Raw genomic sequence first — 25,350 nt, 5'->3', positions numbered from 1 at the left:
CTTTTCCATGTGTAAATTCCAAAGTTGTTCTTTTCTTTTTCAGAGGATAACAATTCTCTCGTTTTTTATTTCTACAATGCTCCGAAAAACTCTCTTCGATTAAGCGCTTATGTCATAAATAAAAAATTTAATAAGCGCTTGTGCGAATCATTACGATATACCTAAAGAAGACAGCGTAAAAATTCTATGCTTCATAGCTCTTGGTGCACATAATGTTTGGCGTTGGGGTTGATTAACCCTATCTGAAAATTTTGTCTGTCATGTACATTTCATACGCAAGCATTATATCCTGCATTTTGCGAAACATTTGTCATTCGTTTCCTAAAATGCCTTGCAGTCGCAAACATCGTGACTAATTTCCTTCAACGAAGTGGATGCAATATTGCGAATTGATTCGATCCTATATTAGCTAATAAAAAATTTGGTCTAATCAAAAAAATAAAGCATCGACTCTTAACCATATTGGCGTATCACTGCTTGGGCATCCTTTGTCTTTCAAATTTAAAACTAGATGCCCTTGATTTTTGTTTTATACACATTTTTGCAATTTCCTTCAGGCTTTGGACTGCTTTTGTGCTTGATTTTCGTTTCATGGACAAATTTGCGCTTTCATGTTTTTACGTATAAATTTTCAAGCTTATTGTTCGAAATACATCAAAAAAGTTGTGGGTATTTATTATCGCCGGAGCTTCACTGGACCAAAATTAAATAAATGTCTTCTCGACCTCGTCCATAGGGTTCTTGGGAGAGAGGGAAGTGCCCTGGGGAAAAGGTTGTGTCTGTCTTTTTTTCCTAACGTTAATATCTAGGGATTGTGAACTGGTTTTCGAAGTGGAGGAGGGGCACAATTGAAAATATAGTACCAGATTGTAATTTCACTTTGCATATTCAATGTTTTTTTGCATCCTAGACTGTTATTGCTAGAGAGTTGGTAACACCAAAGGGGGAGCGTGAAAGTCAATTAGAAACATTATCGCATCAAAATGGCGGATGTAGTAGCAAAATATCAACATCACTGATCACGCTCTTCTCTCTTTTACTCTGTCGTTTAAATTTTTGACAGACATAAAAAGCCAGGGTAAATATAAAGTTATTTATATAACACTATTTATATAGCTAAGTCTCTTTTAAACCTTGAATCTTTTAATGACCCTTTTTATTGGTTCTAACTCTGCGCCTCATAGCCTAAGCACAAAAAAGTATTCGTATATTTTTACAAATGTTTTTTTATAGTTATTTTAATGTTACTTTTTCTATTTATTAGTTGAAATAAGTGTATGTTTGTGTCTGATAAACCCATCCAGCCTATCTGGCCTACTGAGTTTCTCACAAAATAGCAATTTGTCCCCCCTTTTTTGTTAGGATTATTGACTATTTTGACGAAACTTGAGAAAATTAGTTAGCTAGCTAGCTGAAAGGAAATTATATCATTTCTTGTCCATATTTATATCATGCATATTCAAAAACGCATGCAGGAAAATTATGAAACATAGCAAATATTCAGATTCTAAATAGTCCATGGTCCAAGGAAATAGTTGCTAAAACTTCTGTCACAATTTTTTGTTATGGAAATTTAGACAACAGGCATGCCACTACTTAATTAAACGTTATGTATAGGTACTGATTAAGTAAGCCAATTTTTGTTTTCAAACCTTACCTCCTGTGACCAAAAAAGTTTCAACTTTATTTTCGTAAAATCCGTACTATTTTTTCTGTTTTTTGACCATTCACACACTACATTTAATTGAGCTAACTTTCAGTCTGTGATGTAGTGGAGTATGTCGAGCAAAATAAATTCCTTAGAAATATTGTGATGCAACTGTATACTTTTGAATACCCACCCATGCTATGTTGTTTTTTATGGAAAATTGTATGATTTTTGTGCCCCGGCTCTAATAAGCGCCCCTCCTCGATAAAAGGGGCTACTTATTCGGATCGACACGAAAAACATTGAATTTTACTATAGGACTATAAGTTTTACTAAAATAAAGTCTTTTAAAAAAGGTTGTTTAACTATTTTTGATACATCAATTTTTTTCTTGATTTTTAAAATTACCTGTGATAGAATTGTGGCAATTCTCTTGTCCTGGGTAAAGGCCTTAAATTGATAAAGATGAAGATAAAAATATTAAAATTTCATAAAAGATACATTAATACTATACAGGAATTCCCAGTTTCAGTTAACCATTGTTTAAAAAAATCTTTCTTTTGTTACAATGCTCTTATTGGGAATTGAAAAATGAAAGTAAACTGTTATGAATGTTTACTTCCTTTTTTCAATACAGAAAATGAGCGAACAATTTAAATTGTAAAAAGGTGTATTGTATTTCTTTTTTTTTGTTTGTATTTGTTTAAAAAATTGCTTTTCTAAAAAAAAAATAATAAGCAGCCCTGGCAAAAAAGCAACCCCTGTCAAGATGAAATTTTCAAATAAGCACTCTGTGGGCTTAACCTTCATTACAGTAAATTCTTCACCAAATTGCCTAACTACAATAACAGTATATATTTTGTGTTAATTTTCTTTTGTGAACATTAATTTTATGCCTTGTTAATTTCTTGACATATGATAAGTTTTTCTTTTGCTGACATTGTGCCCACTGTAGAAATGGAGAGTCATTAGTAGGCGGCTACCTATATAGGTCCTGAAAATCTTCATTATGTTAATAACAGAGTTTCGCGGATGAATCTTACTGGGCATACTTTGATGTTGATGAAGGATGAAGTGCCTTCCAACTATATGATGAATGATCCTAAATTTGTGCAAAGAAATAATTATGTGAAGAAATTCTTGCAGAAACCTAATTGCCTAACCAATTAAAAAATCATGACCTTCAATCTTTGCACAACTTTATTCCACTAGGGTAGTTGGCACAGTTCTTGCCTTCTGTCTCACTGTAGTGAGAAGCGTTGGAAATGCCCAAATTGCAATTTTTGAGTTTATTTTCTAGCCTGCAAAAATTCTGAAAACTGAGAAAATAGACCATGCTGATGTCAGCAAGAATTATTGCAGTTTGGAGTATTGGATCTAACAAATAACAGACTAAAAAGAATAACAAATAATAAAGTCAGAAAACGATTTAAGGAGACTTTGCAACCCTTATCATTAACTTCTTTTTTAGAAGCCTATTCACTCCATTTGTTACTTGTGGCTGCACTAATTGTTGTAAATATCGTTAAAGGAATACAGCAATATTTATGTGTTCTGTTCTGTAGTGTTTTTGTGATTTCATAATACAAGCTTTTTACAAAAAACATGCATACAAGAAACATTAGGCTCAAATTTGGGAAAAAACTAAGAAACATGGGCATGCTCAGAAAGGCAAGAAACTATATTATAATAAAACATTTTCTTCTCCAAGAACCAAAAACTAAACAGAAAGCGCTAAAAGTCAAACAAATAAAAAATGTTTCCATCATCTGCACCCTCTTGTTGCTTCATGTTTTTGAAACAATTGAGAATAAGAAACTTTTGAGGCTTCTTTCTTAAAAAAAATAAGAAACATTGAGCCTCAGCCCAAATGCATGTGTCTTGTAAAAAGAACATCGTATATATAAAAACATATTACAATATTTTATTATTTTTATAGTTGCTGTTGGAAAATTTAAAATACAAAATAACTAAAATAACATAATTAAAAACTAAAAATAAATCATAATAACGGAATATTATTTTAGGTAATGATCCAGTGTCCACATTGTTAGCGTGTAGTTTTAAATATCGTTATCAGGCACTCCCCAAAGTTTGATTAATGGCTTCATGATCACGATTTTCAAACATGGGTTTAAATCTCCGGCCATGAATATATTCCCCCAAGCCAAAACAGTAGTCCCTGTGCAGTGTACAGGGCTAAAGGAATTTTGTATTTACTGTCGTTCTTAAAATTTCAATTTTTAAGATTGCACATGTGAAATTATTGATTCATTGCACCTAGCATCTTACAAAATGGCCTGAAAGTTATTTATCAGACTTAGGACTTTTAAGTCCTAAGTCTGTTGTGAACTTTGACAAGTGCACTTTGTCAACTCCAAAGTGTAGGTATAATATTGAAACATCCTAAATCATTGCTTGTGGGTATGATCTTCTAAATTAAGCATTTATTCTAATAATTTTTCAAAAATGATTGTAATCTGTGTAATGCATGTGTGTACAATGTATATGTACGAGTTTTAAAGCTCATTTTAATTTTACATTTATTTTTCTTTTTTCCAAAATTAAAGGATTTTTTATTTCAAATATATTCCACAAATCTTTACCTTTAATTTAAAAAAATATTAGAAAATTGTGTTATGCTGCAGTTAAAGGAATATTTGGTTAAAACATTTCTACTGTTATTTGTTAGCTCTTTGATACAGGCTTACTTTGGAAGAGTCTGTTTTTCTTATAGTTCAGTTGTTTTTTAAATTTTTTCTGTTTAATCTTTATTATTTGTAAAGATATATATTAAGAAGCAATACATAAGTGATATTTATAAATAAATTATTTTATTCCTTTATTTGTGCCAATGTCTTTTGTTGTTAAGCTTCTTTGAAATTACATCAAAAATGCAAATCTATGCATAATTTATATCTAAGAACTGTGTTGTTATAACACTGGGACATTAAACATTTATTTGAAACTCTCCCAAAAGAAACTTTGATATGTATTCTATAACAAACCATATGGTATTTTGATCTATATCTTTGCTTTCTGTAATTTGCGAATAATTTTTTTATTGATACACAAATATAGTTTTATATATTATATAATTTGTATAAAATTTTGATTGTCTTTTACAAAAGATTATTGTAGTGTTGTGTTTACAGAAAAATAACATCGTCATTAAATGTGATGGCTGTCAGCAAACTTATCTGGACTTTTTTAAAGATGATCTGATTTAACAAGCCCTCTTCATTTTTTAAGAAGACTATTGAGTCAAAATATAAAAAAATCCAACTTCTTTCAAAGCTGACTAACCAACCGACCCATCTTAGAACCATTAAAAGGAAACAGACTGAAGATTTTTATGGTCTAGAGTAAAACCAATAGTAAGGTGGCATAAGATAACCTCTTCAGTTCCTAATGGTACTGTTATTAATGAGGGTCTTGTGGAGGGCATTTAAATCTATTTGAGATACGGAAGCTGTGCAAGCACAACACCTTTAACTAGATGACTGGGTGAGATATCATTGCTATTCTTATGCTGAATGTTAAGCAGAAAGCATTGAATTCACACTTTTAAATAGTGTCTACATGATTCAGCCAGGAATTATACCTACGCCCACGACTCTGCACTGGAGAAGAACAGGCTACCACAAAACCCCCATTCGGTAGAGTATTACTTAAAGTAGTCATTAGTTTCTCTCATTATGGCATAGCATGGAAGAGTTTAATAATTGTAGCAAGTACAGAATTTGATTTATTTATTGCTTCACAGCCATAAAGAAGGGTACTATTTTCAATTTTTTTATATATAATGGATTACCTTCAGAAGTGCCTTACTTATTATCTATTTTCTGATCAAAACATTGATCAAAACCTTATTCGTCATATTTTTCTGTTTGTACTTTTATTTGTCATGCAGACACACTAGTCTTTGGTGGTCACCAGTTATTTCATGTGTTAATAAACACCTACATATTCTGTGTAAACATTTTGTCAAACCATTTGTCAAACCTTTTGTCAAACCTTTTCTCTTTCCAGCGAAATTACTCAAGATATATGTATATTTCTTGAAATACGTTTTAATTTTAGCCAAATAAATTTAGTAATAATTTTCACTATTTTATAAAGCATATAAATTGACAGTAACCAAACAAAAGTGAAATTTCATTAGGCATCATTACCCAGTTACCATAACCCACAGTATAATCACAGGGAATTAATAAACCTTCTGGTTTTTGCACATGCTTGAATCTGGAATTCATCCAATATAATGGACAATTTGTTGTAAATCGCAAGACATTATATTAAAGGTGCAGCTTGGATACTGACTGATGACTATATGAGCCTGATAGAATAGTCTGTCTTAGGAAGTTTAAATCAATATTATCACCCCTATTAAGTGTATAATGCAAATTTCATTGAAAGATAAAATAAGTAATTTTTAAAAGGTGTTTTCTAATTCTTAGGTGTGTGGAAACCATGTCGGTGTAATTTAAATTAATTTTAATGAGTAGCTATATTTTAATGATATAAACTTTTTTTAATTTTGATAAGACAAATAGGAAGGTGATGTTTGAAAGTGTTTTTACCAAAGTGTATTATATTTGTCGTGTAGTATTTCCTCTATTCGATCACAATGGCGCTAACTTTGTGGTTTTCTGTTGGTAGTAAACTTTCAATCAAAACAATCAAAGTGGATAATAAACAACAAAATAATTTATTTGTAGAACACGTATTTCAAGATTTTGTTTACTCTACAGCTAAAGTGGGAAAGTTTGCTACAATGTAAAGTTTTTGTTTTTAGATAAAATATTACCAAGCAAGAAATACAAAAACACTTCAGCATGTTATATAACTTTAGGTGACATTAATACTTATGGAGTTCAATTCCTAACAAGACATCATTCATAATGTCGAATACACAAGTATTTGATGAGGCTTCTAACCGTATCAACAAAACTGTAATCAAAAGACCTGATTCTGGAATACATAACAGCATGGAACTGTCTGGTGATCACGATAGAGGAAAAAAAAGTACTGAGGCCGAGCAACATGATTCTGGTAGGGAAAGCGATCAACAAGAAGTGGCACAGAAAAAATCTGGATTTATAAAAAGTATTAAGAAAATGTTTAAAAGTAAAAAGAAAGACAAAATGGGCAAACGTAGTAAAAGTCAAGATAATTTGGACAGTCAATACAAAGCTCATTCAGTGCCTGACATGCTGACCCATACGGGAGCTTCACATGATATACAACGATACAGCTCAGACAAAAGTAAACAAAATGAGAAAAAAGACGGACAGGGAGCATCCACTGATTTTGTTGATGTTGACGATGATGAAAATAAGGTAGAGTTTGTTTGTTAAAATAACTTATCAGACTCATATAACTGGTCAAACTGACGCGAAAAAAATTGCAGTGAGAGGAACCGATATTTTCAGACATTAGTGACTTTATTTAAGATGTCATAAAAATAACCATTTGTTTTGTTGACAATTCAGCAATTTCTTGTCACGTGACCTTGTTTAAATATTGACATAACATATATGTTATTAAAACATTTGCTTGACACTCAGAGATTTTTTTACTGCATCAAAATTCAGATGAATATACATACACGTGGTCGAAGGCAGAAGTTTCTTGATAACTAGGTTTTATTCTTTAAAATTAACATCTTTGTAATAACTTGGGTTTGTATACAAATAATAATCATATTTCTCATGAGACTACGAATAATTATTAAAGTTTTGTGTTGAGAATGTTTGTACTTATAAATAATCAAGTTGGGTGCTTATAAAGGTGAGAAATAGAAAAATAAAAATTAAAAAGTTTTTATTCGTCTATATAATAAGTTTTAGACATCTTTATTTTTTTTGCAGGTGCTATATGCGAAAGACAAACTTTGAAAAACAAAACAAAAACGATCCAGCGTTTTCGGAATCTTCTAAGAAATCTTGTTTTATCTTATTCAGAATGTATTAGTTGTGTGGCTATAAACATTTCTTGAAGAAACGAAATCTTTCTTTGTGCGATTGTTTGAATATTTGAGAAATTCTTGGGATGGCTATTCTATTGCATATTTTTAGGAGAAGAAAACACCATTAAAAGACGCCCAGCAATACATACGTAGCTCGCTCCGGAAATTTAAAAACAAACGAAAGAAATCCGCCGGAGGTGATTCGCCTAACTCAGTTGTCAAGATACCTGACAAGGTGGATGGAAGCAAGGACAAGTCACTTGAACCAGTAGACAACACTGATTTTTTCAGCTCGCCTTCAGCGGCTCAGCCTGCAGTTATGACTCACAGTAAGCGTTTTTGGTTACAGCCTGTGATAAAAATTTTGTGCGGGAAAATGTTTTTATATTTTTTTTGCGAAATACTCTTTGACTCACGTAGCGCTAGAGAAGTTATCATTCAAGGACTACTCTCTTGGTAGCTACGTACCATCTTTACAAATTGCCAACAATTTTTTCTCGTATAATTTAATTGTCAAACTTGCAGTTAAATAAAAACGGATTAAATTCAATTATTATAAAACAGTTTTCAAAAGATTTTATGAATTGTGCATACAAAGATTTTACAAAAAAGCTTTTTACAAAAGATGCTGTTTTATTAAAATGCAACTCAGATGGCTTTTATATTTTATTTATGTACATCAATGTCGTATAGATAAATGAGAGTTTAAAAATATTACCATCATGTGAAAAATGTTGGATTATATCTTTCCTGCAGGTTTTTTGCTTGTTTGCTTGTTTGTTTGTGTGTTTGTTTGCGTGCTTGCTTGCTTGCTCTCGCTCGCTCGTGTGCTTGTTTCTTTGTTTTGAATTGTAATAACGTTCCCTTTTTAGCCTCGATTAACCTGTCAGATATAACGTCACAGACGCCAAAAATCGAGACATCTGCAGCCAAGGACAGGATTCGTATCGCTCCTCAAAATAGAAGGCTACCTTCAAAATATCGGTCACCTCCCCCGTCTTCCACACACTCCTCCTCACTGCGAAAGATAAACGAAAATGAGAATGCAGGTATATTTTCAACGCAAAGCGATTCTTCTTGGCGTAAATCGGAGAGCGACAAGTCAGCTTTAGTGAATGGAGAGTTTAGAGAGGAAAAACCTAAGAAAAAAGCCCCTCCTAAACCAGCTAGACGTAATCTTGTAACAAAATCGACAGAAGATTTGACGACAACTCCTCGTGATTCTGCTGCTCAACGTTCTGCTTCAACCAACTCTCGTGAAAATGTATCCAACAAAAGCGAAAAACCTGTTCCCAAACCTCGAAGTAATGTCAGTTCGTCATCTTCTCTAGACAAAAGCGAAAGTTTGCGTTCTTATAGTGGTTCGCGTGGTGTATTCAATGACAACTCTTCGAATGTTTTTCGTGATAGAAATGACAGTACGAGTAAATCAATTAGTAGCGTAAATGAGGAGACTGGGACTAAAGTGGATGATAAATTTCCTTTTCGCAATAAGAAAAAGAGTTATGATGAAATAGAGAAGATCAAAGTTAGTAAAAGTAACTCATATGAGGATGAAAGTAGCTTTAAAAGAAATTCTGCAGAGACTTCACTCGGTTTATCTAAGGAAAGGTTTTCCTGGATTAAGAACAGTGAAAATGACTTCGAAAACAAGGAAGTAGGAAATGGAGGAAATATTGCACAAAGGAGGTTCGCCAACACTTCTTCGGATGCTAAGAACAATGACTCGTCCATGAACAAAAATGATAAAGATTTTTCTTGGATTAAAACCGAGGAGGGTGCAACTGAAACGAGCGAAAAGTTCCAAAGAAGTTTTGACGATATTTTTCACAACTTTCAGCAAGAAAATGATAGTAAAAAGAACGATTTACCCAAAAAACTTCATCGTAACGACAAAAAATCTTCCTACTTTAAAAGTACTGGAGATCTATCTGACAAAACTGAAAGTCCTTTCAATAGGCATAAAGACAGAGAATTTCGAAAGAGTACTGAAGATGTGTCTTGGATTAAGAAAGATCAAATTTTAAAGCGAAGCAAAGAAGAGATATCTCGAACAAATTCTGACGATAGCAAAAAGTCGGAAAACAAACCAAGCCATTATCCTGATACCACTAAAAATAGTTATGGCGAGACGACGTTTGCTTTAACTAGCCCTCGCAGAGACCTTGAACTACCTTCTGATTTTATTGGAAAGCACGTGTCAAAAACTAAAGATATTAACGAACATTCCAATCATGTTTCTGGTAACGAGGCGCCCCATAAGGAAGGGAACTCGATAAAGCGCGCCGAACGTCCCCAATCAGTGAAGATCCGTTCATCTGAGATTACAGAGTTGAGTAACGCCGTTCTTTTGTCATCTTCCAATAGTAACGAGAAAATAAAAGATTTAGGGAAGTCAATGCAGCCAGAAAGAAAACCGAAACCTGTAGTAAGTCCTAAAAAGCTCAAGCCGTTAACGAGTCCAAAAGGTGATGCACCGGAGAGCAGCGATGTGCTTGCGTTTAGTAGAAAATCGTTGAAGAAGGTTCCAAAAACCGATGACTTTTCAGGTAAACAGGATGGCGAGAGTAGTGCTACGTCTTCTTTTGAAAACATACCAAGCCCTAATACTGAAGAGTCAAAACTGTCTGATAGCTTTATGCGGAAACAAAAATCTGAAGAAAAAGAAGTGGAGATTGATAGTGGTAAAAGCACGGAGTTGCGTAAGATTTCCTTGAAGAAGATTCAACAGGTGGATGCTTACCATCAACAAAGCAAAGAAGGTGAGGAAAGCTCAGTACCTGCATTTAACAGATTCTCCTTAAAAAAGATTCCAAAGAGAGATGATTTTGTTGGCAAGGAAGAAGATAAAGAGACAGAGGAAAATAAAGAGAAAGAAAAGGATGTAAAATCACTTTCTTTTGAAAATAGATTTAAACTTAGAAATGATTTCGAACACGGTAAATTGCGGACTGGTTCACTTAAAGCCAGTCCACCGAAACATTTAGTTGTTAATAATCCAAAAACGGATGCTGGTTCGTTTTCTTTTCAAAGTCAAGATATAAGCGATAGAAACCGTTCGCAATCTCTGTCGACTGCTGAAGCAAAGAAAATGCGACAGGGTATGTCTCCCACTGAAGAGAAAAAGAAGGTACCTGATTGGATTAAGATGGCTAAAATGAAACAACGTAATAACGAAAGCGAAACTACGCATGGCAGTAAAGAAGAAGGACAGGTAAATGTTTGTTCTCTTTTTTGTTTAGCAGAATTTATATCCTTTCTAAACTCTTTCATTTGTCTTGTTTATATTATTTCACTTTATTCAGGCAAGCCCAAAACCAGTGACTTCACCCAAACCTAAACCAAGTCCCAAACCCGATCCATCTCGCACTGCTGCTTCTACTCCAAACTCTACAAAAAGCATGAAGCTGCCTAACACTCCACAGCTGACAACTCCATCTCGTGCTTCACATAGCTTCAACGCACAGAAAGATGTCTCGAAAAATCAGTGTATTGTATGTGGCAAGACTGCATATATGGTGGAACGATGCGAGGTGGACCACCATACTCTACATAAAGACTGCGCCAAGTGTACTATCTGCTCTCGGAAGTTAAACGTTGGCGGTATTTTCGTCCATGATGAGAAAGTTTATTGTTCCCAACACAAACAATGAGAGAATACACGCCTGGTAGACGTCAATGTATGACGCCCTCGTAAACATCCCGTCAGAGACTAATTTTAATCAGGACCGCAAACTGATTGTCGACGGAATCATCAAAACGGATTTTCTTTAAAGAAAAATATCTTGGAGAACTTTAACTTTAAAAATCTATCAAATGCCTAAATGTAGGAGGGGGTGGAAACCTCAGTCTTTTCACTAACTTACCGTTTTTCAAAGTTTCCAATCTTGCCCATTTTCCTTCTAAAAACTTCACTTCCGTCCCTCTTAAATTAGGCACCTAAACTTAAGCCAAAAACTACTTTTTTGATGATATTTTTTTCTGCTGTGTTATATGCAACTTTTATTTATCAACTGGATATATTTTATACATGTTTATACTCAACCTAGTCGCCAGGATATATGTTGACGGGTTTTGGTTGCGTAAATCATTTTAGGATGTACATATATACGCACGCAATTTAAATGTATAGGCGGATGGTTGTAAAACTTTTTTTAAAACGCAACTTCTATTGCTAAAACTTAAAAACTCGACAATTTGGAGATACCTGAATAAATTATTATTCGAAGTATGAATATCAACGAATCTTAAGTCTCGATTATATAAAACTTTTCTTAAAGTACCATACTCGAATAAGCGCCCCTGCTCGATAAAGCACCCCTTTGAGTAAAGCCAAAATAACATAACCAAAGTAGTTTGTGGGACCTTATAATTAACGAGTGTCTATATCAAATGGGCGCCTTTAAATTAGTCTTTAAATTAAATTAGCGCCCGGGCGCTCATTCGAGTAAATACTTCAATGACTTATCTAATCAGTTCAAGAAAAAAGTTGGTTTTTGTATACATATTTATTTATGAGTTGTGTATATGTAGTAGAATAGAAAATCTTTTTTTAAATTTTATAAGATGTCAAGATATCTTACTTTCATACTTTGTATAGTATCGCCACAGGAGGTTTTTGGGTTTGAATTTAATAATGTGTGACATCAATGGTGGTCCATAACATTGTGTACATATCAGAATCCTCTTAGCTGCATTAACTGTCAACAATATTAAAAGGTTGTACACAAATACATGCTGAAACACGAGCGCTATATAGTCCTATCGTTAAGTCAAATTGTGAAATATTTTTACGCGATCTAGAAAAGGTACTGGCACTACTCTTATTTGTGTAGGGGAGTAGGGTGGTTATGACTGATTATACAGGTACAGCATCATAAATTTTAAACCGGCAGCAGAGGGGTGATATTCTAGCTGGCGGTGAGAAAATTTTTTTGAAATTTGGAATATCTAGTTAGTCGAAAAAAGCCTTTTGTTTATGATTTCTTGCGTCATTTTGTAACCATATTACGAAACACAAGAGAAGTTTTATGCATTCAATAGTTGAAACAGTGGACAGGTTTTGATGCCAAGTCGTCACCATGTTAGATGCTTCGCGTCTTTTACACCCTGCGTTGCAATAAAACAGACAATTCGTTTTTGTTCATTCATCTGTCAATCTCATTGTAAAATATAGCGTGACACTCAACAACCACCACCCACAGTTAAACTTAGGCTAGATTGAGCCCAGACCAATTTCTATACAACTACTGGGATTTACAACAATTCAAAGCACAGTTTTTAGAAGCAGTGGATATAGCGGTGATGCCATGGCACCACTTTAATTTTCCAGAATAAGTGAAATTCAACGCCCTTTCTGAAAGTCGTAATAAACATAAATATATTTTCTCCAGTTTAAAATCCATTTTGAAGATAAACGTCACATTACACGTCTTTTTGTGTTTGATGCTCAGCTGCTAAATGTGCCAAGTGAAATTAAAAGCTATTTACAATGTCGTTTCCAGGACTTCTTTCCATCACGCAAAGATCGGAAAAAAATTTTTGTGTTAAAAACCTCGTACAAACATAGTCAGATTTGTAACAGCAACAATTTTTCCCATAACATCTTTTAGCAGCAAAAAGGGGAAAACCTTTGTCTTGTGAAACCGTGCCTGTGTTACCAAAAAAGGCCTTCCAGCGGGTGAACATGCCAATATGTGGACTAAATCGAACAGCATTCGCCATTTTGACACGGCTGTGCTTATATATTTCTGACAATCTTGGACAGCAAAAAAAAAGACCTGGGGTTACGTACAGTACGTGACATACTGACGTATTTTTTATGTGATATGTTGATTTCCAAGAGATAAATTGTAGAATTTTTATTATTTGCACATCTTAATGTGTTAAAGTTACTTGGTTCGTTCAGAGGGGGAAGGATTGCGTCATGTAATAACGAAACAAAAAGAAGCAAAGGGAGTATTTCTTCTGCGTACGTTCGTTTTCTAAGAAATATTTTTTCCTTCTATTATCTTATACATGTTTTGACTAGGCGGATTATTCTGTGCGGAGGGAAGCGGTCATTGCTCTTTCTATCAAAATTCCGCCAAAAGCGGTTCGCTTCGCGCTAGATGAAAAGTTGAACTAACTTAATTTTTCCGCCATGGGCAATTCCTTCAACCAATCAAACACGCAAAGGTGTGTCCACGTGATGTAAATACGAATCTCGAAAAAATGTGTTCGCATTTCTCAATATTTAGTGCCGGCAAGTTTTACCTTACCAATCTTCTACAAAAAAATTTATAAATATATAAAATTTTAAATTTTCTAATTTTGGCGCCTTTTACAAGTGGAAATTAAAACGGCTTAATGGTTTTATGTGTAGGAATACTGAAATACTGAGCTTTGGTCTTTGTTTTGCTTTGATAGCGTTGTTAGGTTAAAGCGTACGCCGATAGAAAAGTTGAGCGAAAAACGAGTGGACGAGGCTAAAAAAGGTGGGATCTCTGGACGGACGTACTTTTCGAATCCTCCATTTAAGATTAAAGTATTTGCAGTTGAAAAGAATCAATGTAATCTTTGACGGCTTTAGTAAATACAGTCGGCTTTAGTCTTTTTTTTTATTTACCGTGGCAAATTTTGTCAAAAACGAAGCCATTTAAAAATTTTGGCTGAATAGTTTTTAGGTGAAAAAAATTTTAGTGTCGTCATGTTGTTCAAGATGATTCCTTTGCTCAATGTACCAAATTTTGTCAAAAACAAACGAGTTTTATTTATTTTTTTAACAATTCTAACGTAAACAGAACAAGGTCCCAGTCAGTCTATCACAGCTAGAACCACACAGAGAACGTTACAAGGAGACAGCGTTTTATGCAACCTCGTCCTCAAGGGTTCTTACCTTTTTGACAACGAGGCCAGCGGCTAAGAATCTTGTTAGCTGTCGAGTAAGCGCTAGCGGTTTTGATATCCGGAGAACTCAGGAACGAAGCGTATAATTAAAGATTTATAACTTACTTCGGCGGGACAATTTATATGATAATTGACAGATCTATCTTTAAGTAGCACGATGAAAAAAATAAAAATAGAAACTACAAATACAAGTTAAATATTAAAGAATTTTCTTATTAACCTGCATGCTCAGTGATTATAGTTGCATAACAATAAGTTAACATAAATATATATTGGTACGAATATGGTCAAATGTTGGGTACAATAACGTTATTCTGCAACAGATTTAACTGGGTAAGGAGTCACATTAAAACATTGTAATCAAAAGGTATCGTTAATAATCATCATCACTGTCATCCGAATCTTCATTATTCCCTCGAATATTCTTGGATTTTCCTGCAAAGCCAAATATTTTAGCAGAAGCTTTCGTTTTCAGAACTGGTTTATCGCCACTGTGGTCAATCATGTCACATATTCCAAGTCTCCATTCTAACATTTCTGTAGGATAATCATCAGTACCACCTAAATCATCAAAACCAACAATAAAATCCTTTGTTTTACTGTCTTTAATACAAGCAATGGTTGGTATAACCTTAATTTTCAACTTTTGAGCTAACCACATGCATTTTTCTGCATCTATTTTCACAAATCGACTTTCAATATGCTTTTTACTTAATATATCTAAGTGTTTGTCGACTATTTTGCAGCGAAATGTACTTTCTCTATAAAAATGACATATAAATCTCTCGCTTTTTTTTTGTTCATCAAAAAATTCCTTTTCATCCTTCAATTCTTCATATTTGCCATGACCAATTACCTTCCACTCTTCTCGACGATTAGCTTGTTTCTTCATTTCTTTAACACGCTCCTGTCTTATTTTTTGAAGGTCATCTTGGTCCAAGTTCTCCAAACGATTTAATTCTTTGTCAACAATCCCTTCCACTGTCTGAGCAGCCTGAATTACCTGTTGGTGAACTATTTGTTCCATTGTTTGATCTATACCTGGGAAATAGTCATAAAAGAATTTTGAACATTACATTACATATATATACGTCTATTATATATAGTGTACATTTTTTTCTTTGAATTCATAAATTTAGGCTTTTTGTTTTCAAAAGCATATTCAGCATTGTAAAATTTCTGTATACCAGGAATTTAGATTACTTAATGTATAAAATTATATTTTCTCTAAAACCGAGATAAAGGACGATTATGTGCAGTATAAACAATTTTAATGAAGTGAACAATGTTTAGTGTCCAGCTTCCTTTGGTTACCCAAACATCATTGAGCAACTTAGTGGATTTAAGTAAAGAAGTGCAGAGCAAGAAATACGCCCACATTTGTAGAATTGGACTCACATTTAGTTGCCTTGCATCTGCTGAAGTAATAGTACCCCACATTAATTTTTATTGGTTTTAAATAGTTAAGGTCGTAAATACATGCTTCTCAGCACTAAAAAAATATGCAAATTTGGGGATATTTTACTTCTAACAAATCAAATAAGCGATTTACCCTCTTAAGTAAAATGTAATTGATACCTAATTGGGAGGTCCAGTTTATTTATAGTGTGACAGCATATTTAAAATTTTTCCTGACTGTATATATAGACCTTTTTGGATGTTTACATTTTAACCAGTAAGCCCTAACTAGGTCCTGGGTGAAGTAAGGTTCTTTTTAGTAGTAGTAATTATTTATTTCCATATTTCCAGTTTACGATAGAAGTGCATATTTTACATGGCTAGCCTCACAAATATCGAGGGATATACCCTGTCTATTACTTCCAGGACGGGTCATGGCTTAGATAGGGGGCCCTAGAGTATTTAATGCTCATTTTTAGCTACGCAGACCTAATTAGGGTGCAACATCCAACATCCACACAGTGTGCCATCGCCCAAATTTCCCTCACATGGCTTGGGTTAACACGGGGCTATGGTAACATTCACTCGCCCATATTGAATCACTGCTAAGGGGAATCGAAAGCCGGTCTCCTGCACAAAGTGCGAGAGTTATAACCACTAAACTACGGCACCACAGTCTGTTTCTTCGCACAAAGGTCAGGCTTCTCATTAGGTTATGTGATCGCGTTCGTACACCCTATTGTGAACCTGAATTACGTGAGGCACGGAAGAACTGCGTACCTCTGTTGACAGATTACTTCCTAATGAAAAATAGTCATATTTAAAAAAGACATTGTTGTTTTATCAATGTGTGATGGGCTCTTATCTCGATAAATCCACATACTGTGACGCTAGCATTGTTTAGTTTAGCAATACCATATAGATGATGTTTACATGCGCAGGATTTTTGTAGGTAGAAAATGTAAACAACAGACCACGGAAATCAAAGAAATCCATCTAAAAAAGAAATGTTTAAATCCAATTAGGGAATTTTTTAAGAAAAATCCAAAGAATATAGTTAAAATATAACTCCAGGTCTTCTTGGCTGTTATGCTTTCCCAAAAAATCTTTAATCTTCATTAATTGACATTTTGCCCAATGTGAGTCTTGTTTTTTTACCTACACAAAAGTACGCACATGCCCATTGTTCTCCAATAAAATCAAAACAAATCACGTCACACGGAAATTGGTCTATTGGAATAAATGATAGACCCTGTGACCATCGACCCCACTACATCTGCCCCACGAAATCAGGCGCGCAAAAAGCGCAAACCTAATTCAACAATGGAGTATTATATACACTACATGCATCAAAATAAATACGATATAAGTATAAGGACTGTTTTCGTGGTTCCTTCCATTGTTACTAGTTTTCTTGTCTTTTGATTCTTCGTGAATCTACTCAAACAATATACACAAATGAATTACCATACACATCTTAGCGCTTTTTTCAGCAAACCCAGGAACAGGGTTATTAAACAAATAAATAGCCATACCCGGAGCAAATTAGATACGCTACGCAATCGTGTGGCATGGTCAACTGCCATTCTTGTGGTCTGGTTCGCATCATAATACTGGTTGAACCAATCACGGGCCAGTATTCAGATTAAGCAGACATTATGAAATGATAGACAAATGCCGTACTCATGTTTTAGTTGTGAAACCTTTATAAATACAATACTGGATTTTTCAAGGAATTTTTTTTTTAGTCAAAATTTTAATTTGTTTTAGGTATATATAGCTTAATTTTTTCAATTGTGACATTTTAACAGCGTTTTGCTTGTAAATTCTGTTAAATTAAGATATCTGCTGTGAAGGGTTGACCATGAAAAGTCCACTTGTACCCTCATGGAGAGCAATGAAGGAGAACATTCTGACCGTAAGAACACATTACAAATAATGACGTAAGCACATACTTTCAAAATGAGAAACCAGAAAGGTATCATTAGGATTTATATGAATATATGTTATTCAGATTTGATTGACATATATTTATAAAAAGTCCCAATGATACCTTTCAGGGTTGTCATTTTGTTATTGAAGTTAGGCCACTATCAAAAATGTTACGTTCGCGTCCCGAAGACCCGCAAAAATGAGTCGGTCGGTCAGGCAAAGAGGGTGCCAATAAGCCGCAAACGCCCGCATATATATGGATGAAATTGGCGTTTGCCCCCCCCACCCAAAACTTTCCGCACTTTCCCGAAATCGCCCTGAACATTCCCGAAATGCAATTCCTTGTAATAAACCATGCGGAGGGAAGAAGGCGCTTGAAGAGAAAGGAGTTAATATAGTTTATATATAAGTTATTTATAAAGTAAACTTAATCAAAAACGATCAAAAACAGTTCTTTTAAGAACTTCACTACCACATAGTAAGTTTATTTTAATTATAGTTTTTTTGAATCACATTAGTGTCTGTTTTTTTTTCTTTTTCGGGCATTATTCTGGCCTATGCGGGTTCTTTCGGGTGAATCCTTATAATTTTTTCAAAACGCCGAACTCGCCTAAAAACGCCCGCACTTTTTACGGCGTATGCGGCTTATCGGCACCCTCGTGTCAGGCACATTTTTGATGGCAGCCTTATTCAAAACTACACTGGATAAATAGTTTAAAGCCTAAAAAGAAAAGGGCTGAAAAAAGACCAAGACCATTCTTTAGCAAGCACCCACATCTTTCTGCCCGCCATCCAGCTGTTAGAAACAGAGGGGATTACCGCGCAAAATGTAAACATTCAAAAAGGTCTATGAGTATGGAGGGCGTCGTTATGTTTGGTGCTGCCCTGATTTTCAATATCCTATACCTTTACTAGGACTATTTTAGCGATCTTTAATTCTTTTAAAGTATAACATAACTTACACACCGTAATGCTTCAGTACAGTTTGTTCACGAGTTAAAGAAAGCATAAAAGTTAAGTCGATAATAAAAACAAGGCAGAGCAGATTGGCGTCTTTTATTCACCTTCTGCAACCAGATACGCAGCAACCATTATTCCGGTATATGGATACCCTTTGTTTATGATTTACGTGGTAAAACGCAGGACCGCGTTTGACGACTTCTAATTGTTGCATACATGCCATCTTTTATTAAGGTTAAAAATTCTAATTAAAATTTTACAATGTTTTAATTTGTGTATATAAGAGTTTGCTGTCGAAATCGTTAAACTTTATGTATATTTATTATATTGAAAATGTTTGCCACCTTTTAGTAATTTCGTGACCCATCTTTACCGTACGAATAGACGATATAATAATGGCAGCTGTTTCTGTGTAGCAGAAGCTTTGTTTTTGTTTCATTTTATATTTCAAATCTGAGATTCTTCCACAACTTATTAATGTTACCTTTTTATCATTTTTCTCTAAAATTTGACTTATAGCCTTGGGATCTAAGATGTGTTTTTATCATATAAAATAAGTTAGTTAAAAGCTCTAGCTATTAGCTAGCTAGCTAGAGCTTAACTTTTACTTAAGTTAGTTTTTAGGTACTACGTTACCTACTGTACTGTGTGATAGATGTAATTTTTCTTTTCCACGTAGCGATCGCATAGCTAGCCACTTACCTGGCCACCTATTTATTAATCAAGCAGCAATCAGACGAAGATGAAACCTATCTGCCAATATAGATGGGCTGTAAAAAACAGAAGGTGTCAATATACATTCTATAATAGTTTATAACCTCAAATCATGTTTCCGCGAAATCCACAATTTTACCCTGCCATGCAAATGCTCAAACCAAAGAGCTTATCGCTGAAAAGTAAACAAATGTCACACTGGAATTCATCTCTATAGCTACAGTACTGTGAAAAGGTTTGTTAACATCATGGCTCGTGTTTTTTTCATGTTACGCACGAAACACGATAGTCCACGATGCGTATTTTTTTAACAATCGTGGACCTTACAATTATTTTTCATGGACTACACGAACAAAAATTAAACATCAAATGTTCATGATAGATAACTTCTATTGTAAAACAACAAAGACCGTATTAGTTTATCAATTAAATCAAAAACCATGGCAAAAAAATAAATTAACTTGTTGTGGTAATTCGTTGTCATAAACCTAGCTATATAATAGATTTTAATTGTTCGTGAATCGAAATGTGATGTAAAAAAACATTTTTATCACCGCTTTTTGTTTATAAACTTTTAAAATGCGATGTAAAAAAAACATTTCTATCGTCGCTTTTCGTTTATAAACTTTTAAAATGCGATCTAAAAAAACATTTCTATCGCGGCTTCTCGTTTATAAACTTCTAAAATGCGATCTTAAAAAACATTTCTATCGCCCAATTCGTTTTTAAACTTTTAAAATGCGATCTAAAATAACATTTCTATTGTCGCTTTTCGTTTTTAAACTTTTAAAATGCGATCTAAAAAAACATTGCTATCTCCGCTTTTTGCTTGTAGACTTTTAAAATGCGATTATAAAAAACATTTATCGTTGCAGCCAAATTTAACTTTTGCAGACAAATGACATTTCGTAAAAATACAATTGCGTCCATGACAAAAAAGTATACACTAAGCAAAAACTATAAATATGCTTTTTTAACTTGATAAAACCTGAAACAAACAAATTAACTTTAATCAAAGACTTTTTTGAAAAGAAAAACAATTAAATTATATATACTGGCTATAAAAATCGTGGAGCTCGCGAAAATAATTGTGGGGCACACGATCATTCGTGGAGATAATAATATTGCGTGGTGGCCACGATAAAATGTTTGAATGTTTGTTATACATAAAGACCACAATTTTATCGTGATTCGTGTGCACCACTCTCGTTGCACGAACACGATGTTAACAAAGTTGGCATATGGAGGTACTATTTCGTCATAAAGCAATAAATTCTGTTCACGCCACCGTGAGACGTTTGAACTCACTTTTATTGATGTATGCCTTATCCATCTTTGATAAGATATAAGGTTAGAATAAGAGAAGAAAGTTTCCTTGACGGCTTTGCCGTATCTTTACCAGACTTGTGATTCCCCAATCTTTATTTCCCTCACAACGGTGGTCTGTCAGACTTCGTTTTGATAGATCTAAGGAATTTACTTTGTAAACCCAATTTTTTTACCCAAGAAAATCAGAGGGGAAGATAGTATTAAACTAAGTTACATTGATTACCCATAATATTTTGCTTCTTTTCACAGTTAGCTATAAACCTAGGCAAAATTGTACCACTCTAGGTCCCATTGTTCTAGGCTATCTGTGATGCACAGGCAGAGTTTATTTAACTTTATTTGTAAGTGTTGGTGTCTAACAGAGTTTAGTCTACAAAAAAGCCACATCAGGGTGGTGTGACACGGAGGTTAAAAGTGGCAAACTTGTACCATTGTCATGCACCAACAAATACCAGGGTACTGGATAGTTAGGTAAACACCAAAAAGTCGGAGAACTGCTAAGGTGTACTGCTAATTTGACGTAATGCTCCTAATTGCCTGATTGCCAAAGACAGAGAAGGATCTTACATAGGCCACCATCTATGTTCACATCCTTCAACCAACACATTTAGATTAGGAGCCATGTCAAGTTACGTCATGCAAAACATAAAATCAATGTTATCATGGGTAGGTCAGTCAGGTAAAAGCCAGCATCTGGAAGAAACTTTGGTTCAGGATCATTCCCCTTAAAATAGGCGAGAATAAGGTTCCTGTGTACTATATGATCTAAAGCTAAAGATTTAGTAATTTCTTAGTAGTTTCCACAATTAAAAAAAAACTGCAGAAGCTGCATTAACTCACTTTTAAAAAAAGCAACTACATATACACACAATGGTGACACACCCAACCCTGTTGTTCAATTTACAGACCAAAATAGCGTATGTTACTTGATTTGTGACAACAAATCATGTTGATTTTGAACCCTATTTAATAGCTACGGGCAGTTATTAAATGAACTTTTAGGACAAAATGGCTAGACATAGTCACTAATTTGGCACCAAATTAAATCAGCTTATGGAGCAACCAGTGATATTTTTTTAAAATGTGCCTGATAAAGAAGGCCCAGCATTATGCTCCAATTAAATTATAGGCTACCTACAAACTCATTGTTTCTAACTATGGACGAAAACCCTGACATAACATTAGCCTAAAGAAATGCCAGAGGAACCTTAAGGCATAAGCAATTTATCTAGCCGTGTCGTGCTGCGCACTCCCATAACAGGTTTGATGCAGCTGTCTACAGTTGAAGATGTCCATGATATTTCAGCAATGTCTGCATCCCATTGCACTGCAGTGATAAAGTAAGTTGGTATATTTCATACCCACCATTCGTAGACGTGTTGATAACATAAAATAATAACAAATTAGGTGAAGAAAACTCCATATATATTTAGAAAAGGGTGGAAGGTTGGGTGAGCTTAAGGTACATCTAAAGAACTAGTGCAGTGTTAGATGTTGGGGTTTATATGCAGCCAAGAGCTGAGGTTTATATGCAGTCAAGAGCTGAGTAGGGTCCAGTTCTTTTGCAGGCAAATGAGACTAATCTCCCTTGCAACCTTTAAGATCAGAGGTATAGGTAGAAACCATCCTTATTGTGCAAGGCTCTACTAGACTAAGGTAAACCTAATGTATACTAACAACAAGTGCTCAAAAACTGTCACCACAAATAACCGGAGCAAAACTTGCAGTTTATTATCATCATCACCCTCATTCTCTGGCTTAACTTCCATTTTCCATACTAGCATGGGTTGGACGCTGTATACAAGCAACTCAATCTTCTTATCTGGATAACGTCTTTAATGCTACGAAGTGAGCGTTACACAACCACAACCATTCTCATATCATTTATTTCTAACGCTTCTTACACAGGCCTCATACAACCTACCTCTTACCTCAATAGACAAGATTCTGCTAGTCAACAAAGGAAGAAGTATCTTTTTTTTTTAAGCAGAACCTTTTTTCAGGCATGTCAACTCACACGCATTAGCGTGTGAGTTGACAGACTAATAAAGGCTCTAACAAGCTAGTTCTTTCTCCTCCTCTGTGCTAGCCAAGACACCTTCTTTGTTATGTATACATTTCTCACCTACCACATCTTGATTGGTCTTCATAATTTGCGTTGCTACCTTGAACACCTCATTGCGCTGGTCTTCCCTCTTTAAAACATGTGCCAATCTGTTTCTCTCTGCTTCGGGTTTTGCATTTACACTAATGTACGAGCAAGGCGCTTAGCTTCTAAGTAAATATTCTTACTGCCACCTGACTTCCACTTTTTCCATAGCTACCAGGTCTTTCTAGCTGGTCCTTTCTTCCACCCACAGGTGTCATCAGAAGTTTATGGAGGAAAATTCTTCAAAGTAGTCCAAACTCTTGGTACAATCTCTTCTTTCAGTTTCCAGACTTTACAACGGGGCCTCTACTTGCCCTTGGCTTCTTTAACACTCTTCAAGTTAATAACACAAACCAGCAAATTATACTGAGAAACACACTCTTCCCCTTATATAACTTTCACATCCTTCACCATCTTCTTGTCTGACTTTCTAATCAGAAAGTAATCTATCTGTGTGCCAACCACCTGACTTGTATGTTATCAGCCTACTTGTTTCTTACTGAATGTTGAATGTGTTCCAAACCACTATGTCTGTTGCCCACCATGACAATTCACTGTCTCAAAACCTTGCTGTGACTGGTATTAACTCATCATAAAACTTATCTTTCTCTTTTTCACTGAGTCCACACTGTAGAGCATAAACTGACATAAAAGTGACAATTCTTGCAAACTGACTGTGTGGCTATGGGTCAACATCCTCTGTGGTAGCTGAAATATATATGCAGGCTCATGAGACTACAGCTTTAACAACTGCAGATCACGCTCAAGGAGTTTGTAAAAGATTTGTGCATAATGTCTTTTTAGTAATAAAAAGAGCACATCTAGACGCATTTCATGGACATATCAATAATTTGTACCTGAAAATTCAATTTACAATTGAACATGAGAAGAACGGTACCCTTCCTTTTTTAGACACTCTAGTGTCTCGTAACGGTAGTAACTAATCAGTATTAGTATACTGCAAACCAACTTATACTGATCAATATCTCAACGACACATCTAATCACCAAATGTCATGCAAAGAAAGTGTAGTGTCCTCATTACTGGACAGAGCAGTCAATGTAGTCAGTGGAAACAACACCTTACTTGCAAATGGGTACTTAAGACAGACCATTAAAAAGGTTGAGAGGAAAATCAGGAACAGGACTGATAAGAGCAGTAACGGGGAAGATGCCAAAAATTAACCAGTAGCTACAGTGTGTATGCCATGAATACAAGGGACAAGTACTGTACTTCATCGGGTATTGACAAATCATAAAGTAAAGCCAGTGTTTCAATCTAAGAACACGCTATGTAGTATGCTGTCACATCCGAAAGACAAAATATGTCTAGAGAATCAATGTAATATTGTCTATGAAATCCCGTGTAAGAATTGTGATACTGTTTATGTCAGTGAAACAAAACGAATGTGTAAACAACTTGTGCAAAAGCATAAAAGAGCCATACGCAACACAGATACAGACAAAAATGAGATTGCAGACCATAGCTGAAAGAATGATCATGTTATTGACTGGGACAATAAAAATATCATAAACCGAGAGTCTGGTTGGACAGCAAGAAAAGTAAAAGAAACCATAAATCTTACAGACAGAAATACTCATATCAATAGTATTTCGTATTAACTCGGGACAAACATAAAAGAAACGTAACATAAAGTGAACTTTTAGAAAACGGACAGATTTTAATCAATCTATTGCTTCCATCTGGGTCCACGAAAAAATTAATTACTTTAATTGCTGTGATCTGATTTGTTAATTTCGAATAATAATAAATAGCCAAAGATGATTACGATCATTGGCTGTCGATGACAGCTGTAGTTGTCGAAACGTAGCCTAGAATAAACTCGCTTGTTCGTGACATGATAATGTTTATATTATTCAATTCTATTACCTATCAAAAACTTTTCACAATGACATTAGAAAATCACTTTCTACCTATGGCCCTGAAAAAAAATATTAAATCCACAATGATATTGGCATGTGTTTGTATGTACTACAGTCTATATAAGTATGAAAACATTTTAAATAAACATGGAATAAGTGTGAAGTATATACAGAAATTAATGATCTATCAGTGCATTATACTACTGAATGAAAAGATAATTCTACACAAAATTTACCCCTGACTGAAGTAACGAAGTTCAGGTTTGTGCTCAGCACATTTGCGTTATCCCTGATTTTATTTTTAATTTCTGTTTATTAATATTTTCTGTTTTTTTAAAGTCAATATCACATACATTGATACATTCATATTTTCAGGTCTCATAAACAGACTATATATACATTTTTGTATTGTGTCCGAGAGATTATGTCACTCAATTATATATCTAGTTTATTTTAGAAATGTAAACTTCACAAAAAA

At 34.4% G+C, this 25,350-nt stretch overlaps 3 protein-coding genes across 5 annotated transcripts; 2 read left to right on the top strand and 1 right to left on the bottom strand.

Annotated features, from left to right (window-relative positions):
• Positions 1-1,054: 1,054 nt before the first annotated feature.
• On the top strand, positions 1,055-11,576 carry LOC130653978 (nucleolar protein dao-5-like). Of its 2 annotated transcripts, XM_057456477.1 has the most exons (5): positions 1,055-1,078; positions 6,447-6,990; positions 7,729-7,948; positions 8,492-10,833; positions 10,925-11,576. In XM_057456477.1, exons 2-5 carry the CDS (start codon positions 6,553-6,555, stop codon positions 11,270-11,272), a joined length of 3,348 nt encoding a protein of 1,115 aa, XP_057312460.1. In that variant the 5' UTR covers positions 1,055-1,078; positions 6,447-6,552; the 3' UTR covers positions 11,273-11,576. The 2 variants fall into 2 exon arrangements, with proteins under 2 accessions (XP_057312460.1, XP_057312461.1); XM_057456478.1 differs by lacking the exons at positions 1,055-1,078; positions 6,447-6,990; positions 7,729-7,948 and adding an exon at positions 8,063-8,375.
• A 3,128-nt stretch (positions 11,577-14,704) lies between these two features.
• On the bottom strand, positions 14,705-18,917 carry LOC130653985 (thioredoxin domain-containing protein 9-like). Of its 2 annotated transcripts, none has more exons than XM_057456487.1 (2): positions 18,804-18,917; positions 14,705-15,548 (listed from the first exon to the last, which is right to left on the bottom strand). In XM_057456487.1, the coding sequence occupies exons 1-2, from the start codon at positions 18,844-18,846 to the stop codon at positions 14,881-14,883; spliced, it is 711 nt and encodes a 236-aa protein (XP_057312470.1). In that variant the 5' UTR covers positions 18,847-18,917; the 3' UTR covers positions 14,705-14,880. The 2 variants fall into 2 exon arrangements, with proteins under 2 accessions (XP_057312470.1, XP_057312471.1); XM_057456488.1 differs by having other exon boundaries at positions 18,800-18,894.
• Positions 18,918-23,708: 4,791 nt separating this feature from the next.
• LOC130653836 (uncharacterized) lies at positions 23,709-24,173 on the top strand. The gene is made up of 2 exons (XM_057456339.1): positions 23,709-23,883; positions 23,938-24,173. Exons 1-2 carry the CDS (start codon positions 23,709-23,711, stop codon positions 24,171-24,173), a joined length of 411 nt encoding a protein of 136 aa, XP_057312322.1.
• Positions 24,174-25,350: the final 1,177 nt, after the last annotated feature.

Source organism: Hydractinia symbiolongicarpus, chromosome 8 (genome assembly GCF_029227915.1).
Source record: "Hydractinia symbiolongicarpus strain clone_291-10 chromosome 8, HSymV2.1, whole genome shotgun sequence".
In the NCBI taxonomy this organism is placed as follows: Eukaryota; Metazoa; Cnidaria; class Hydrozoa; order Anthoathecata; family Hydractiniidae; genus Hydractinia; species Hydractinia symbiolongicarpus.
This window is presented reverse-complemented; position numbering and strand designations above follow the sequence as displayed.

Coding starts and splice junctions, on each gene's coding strand:
- LOC130653978 (XM_057456477.1), top strand. CDS start 6,553: ATGTCGAATACACAAGTATTTGATGAGGCTTCTAACCGTATCAACAAA. Junction 7,949..8,491: donor GCCTGCAGTTATGACTCACA/GTAAGCGTTTTT, acceptor TTCCCTTTTTAG/CCTCGATTAACCTGTCAGAT. Junction 10,834..10,924: donor GCAGTAAAGAAGAAGGACAG/GTAAATGTTTGT, acceptor CACTTTATTCAG/GCAAGCCCAAAACCAGTGAC.
- LOC130653836 (XM_057456339.1), top strand. CDS start 23,709: ATGCAGGCTCATGAGACTACAGCTTTAACAACTGCAGATCACGCTCAA. Junction 23,884..23,937: donor AATTGAACATGAGAAGAACG/GTACCCTTCCTT, acceptor GTAACTAATCAG/TATTAGTATACTGCAAACCA.
- LOC130653985 (XM_057456487.1), bottom strand. CDS start 18,846: ATGCTTTCTTTAACTCGTGAACAAACTGTACTGAAGCATTACG. Junction 15,549..18,803: donor AACTGTACTGAAGCATTACG/GTGTGTAAGTTA, acceptor ACTATTTCCCAG/GTATAGATCAAACAATGGAA.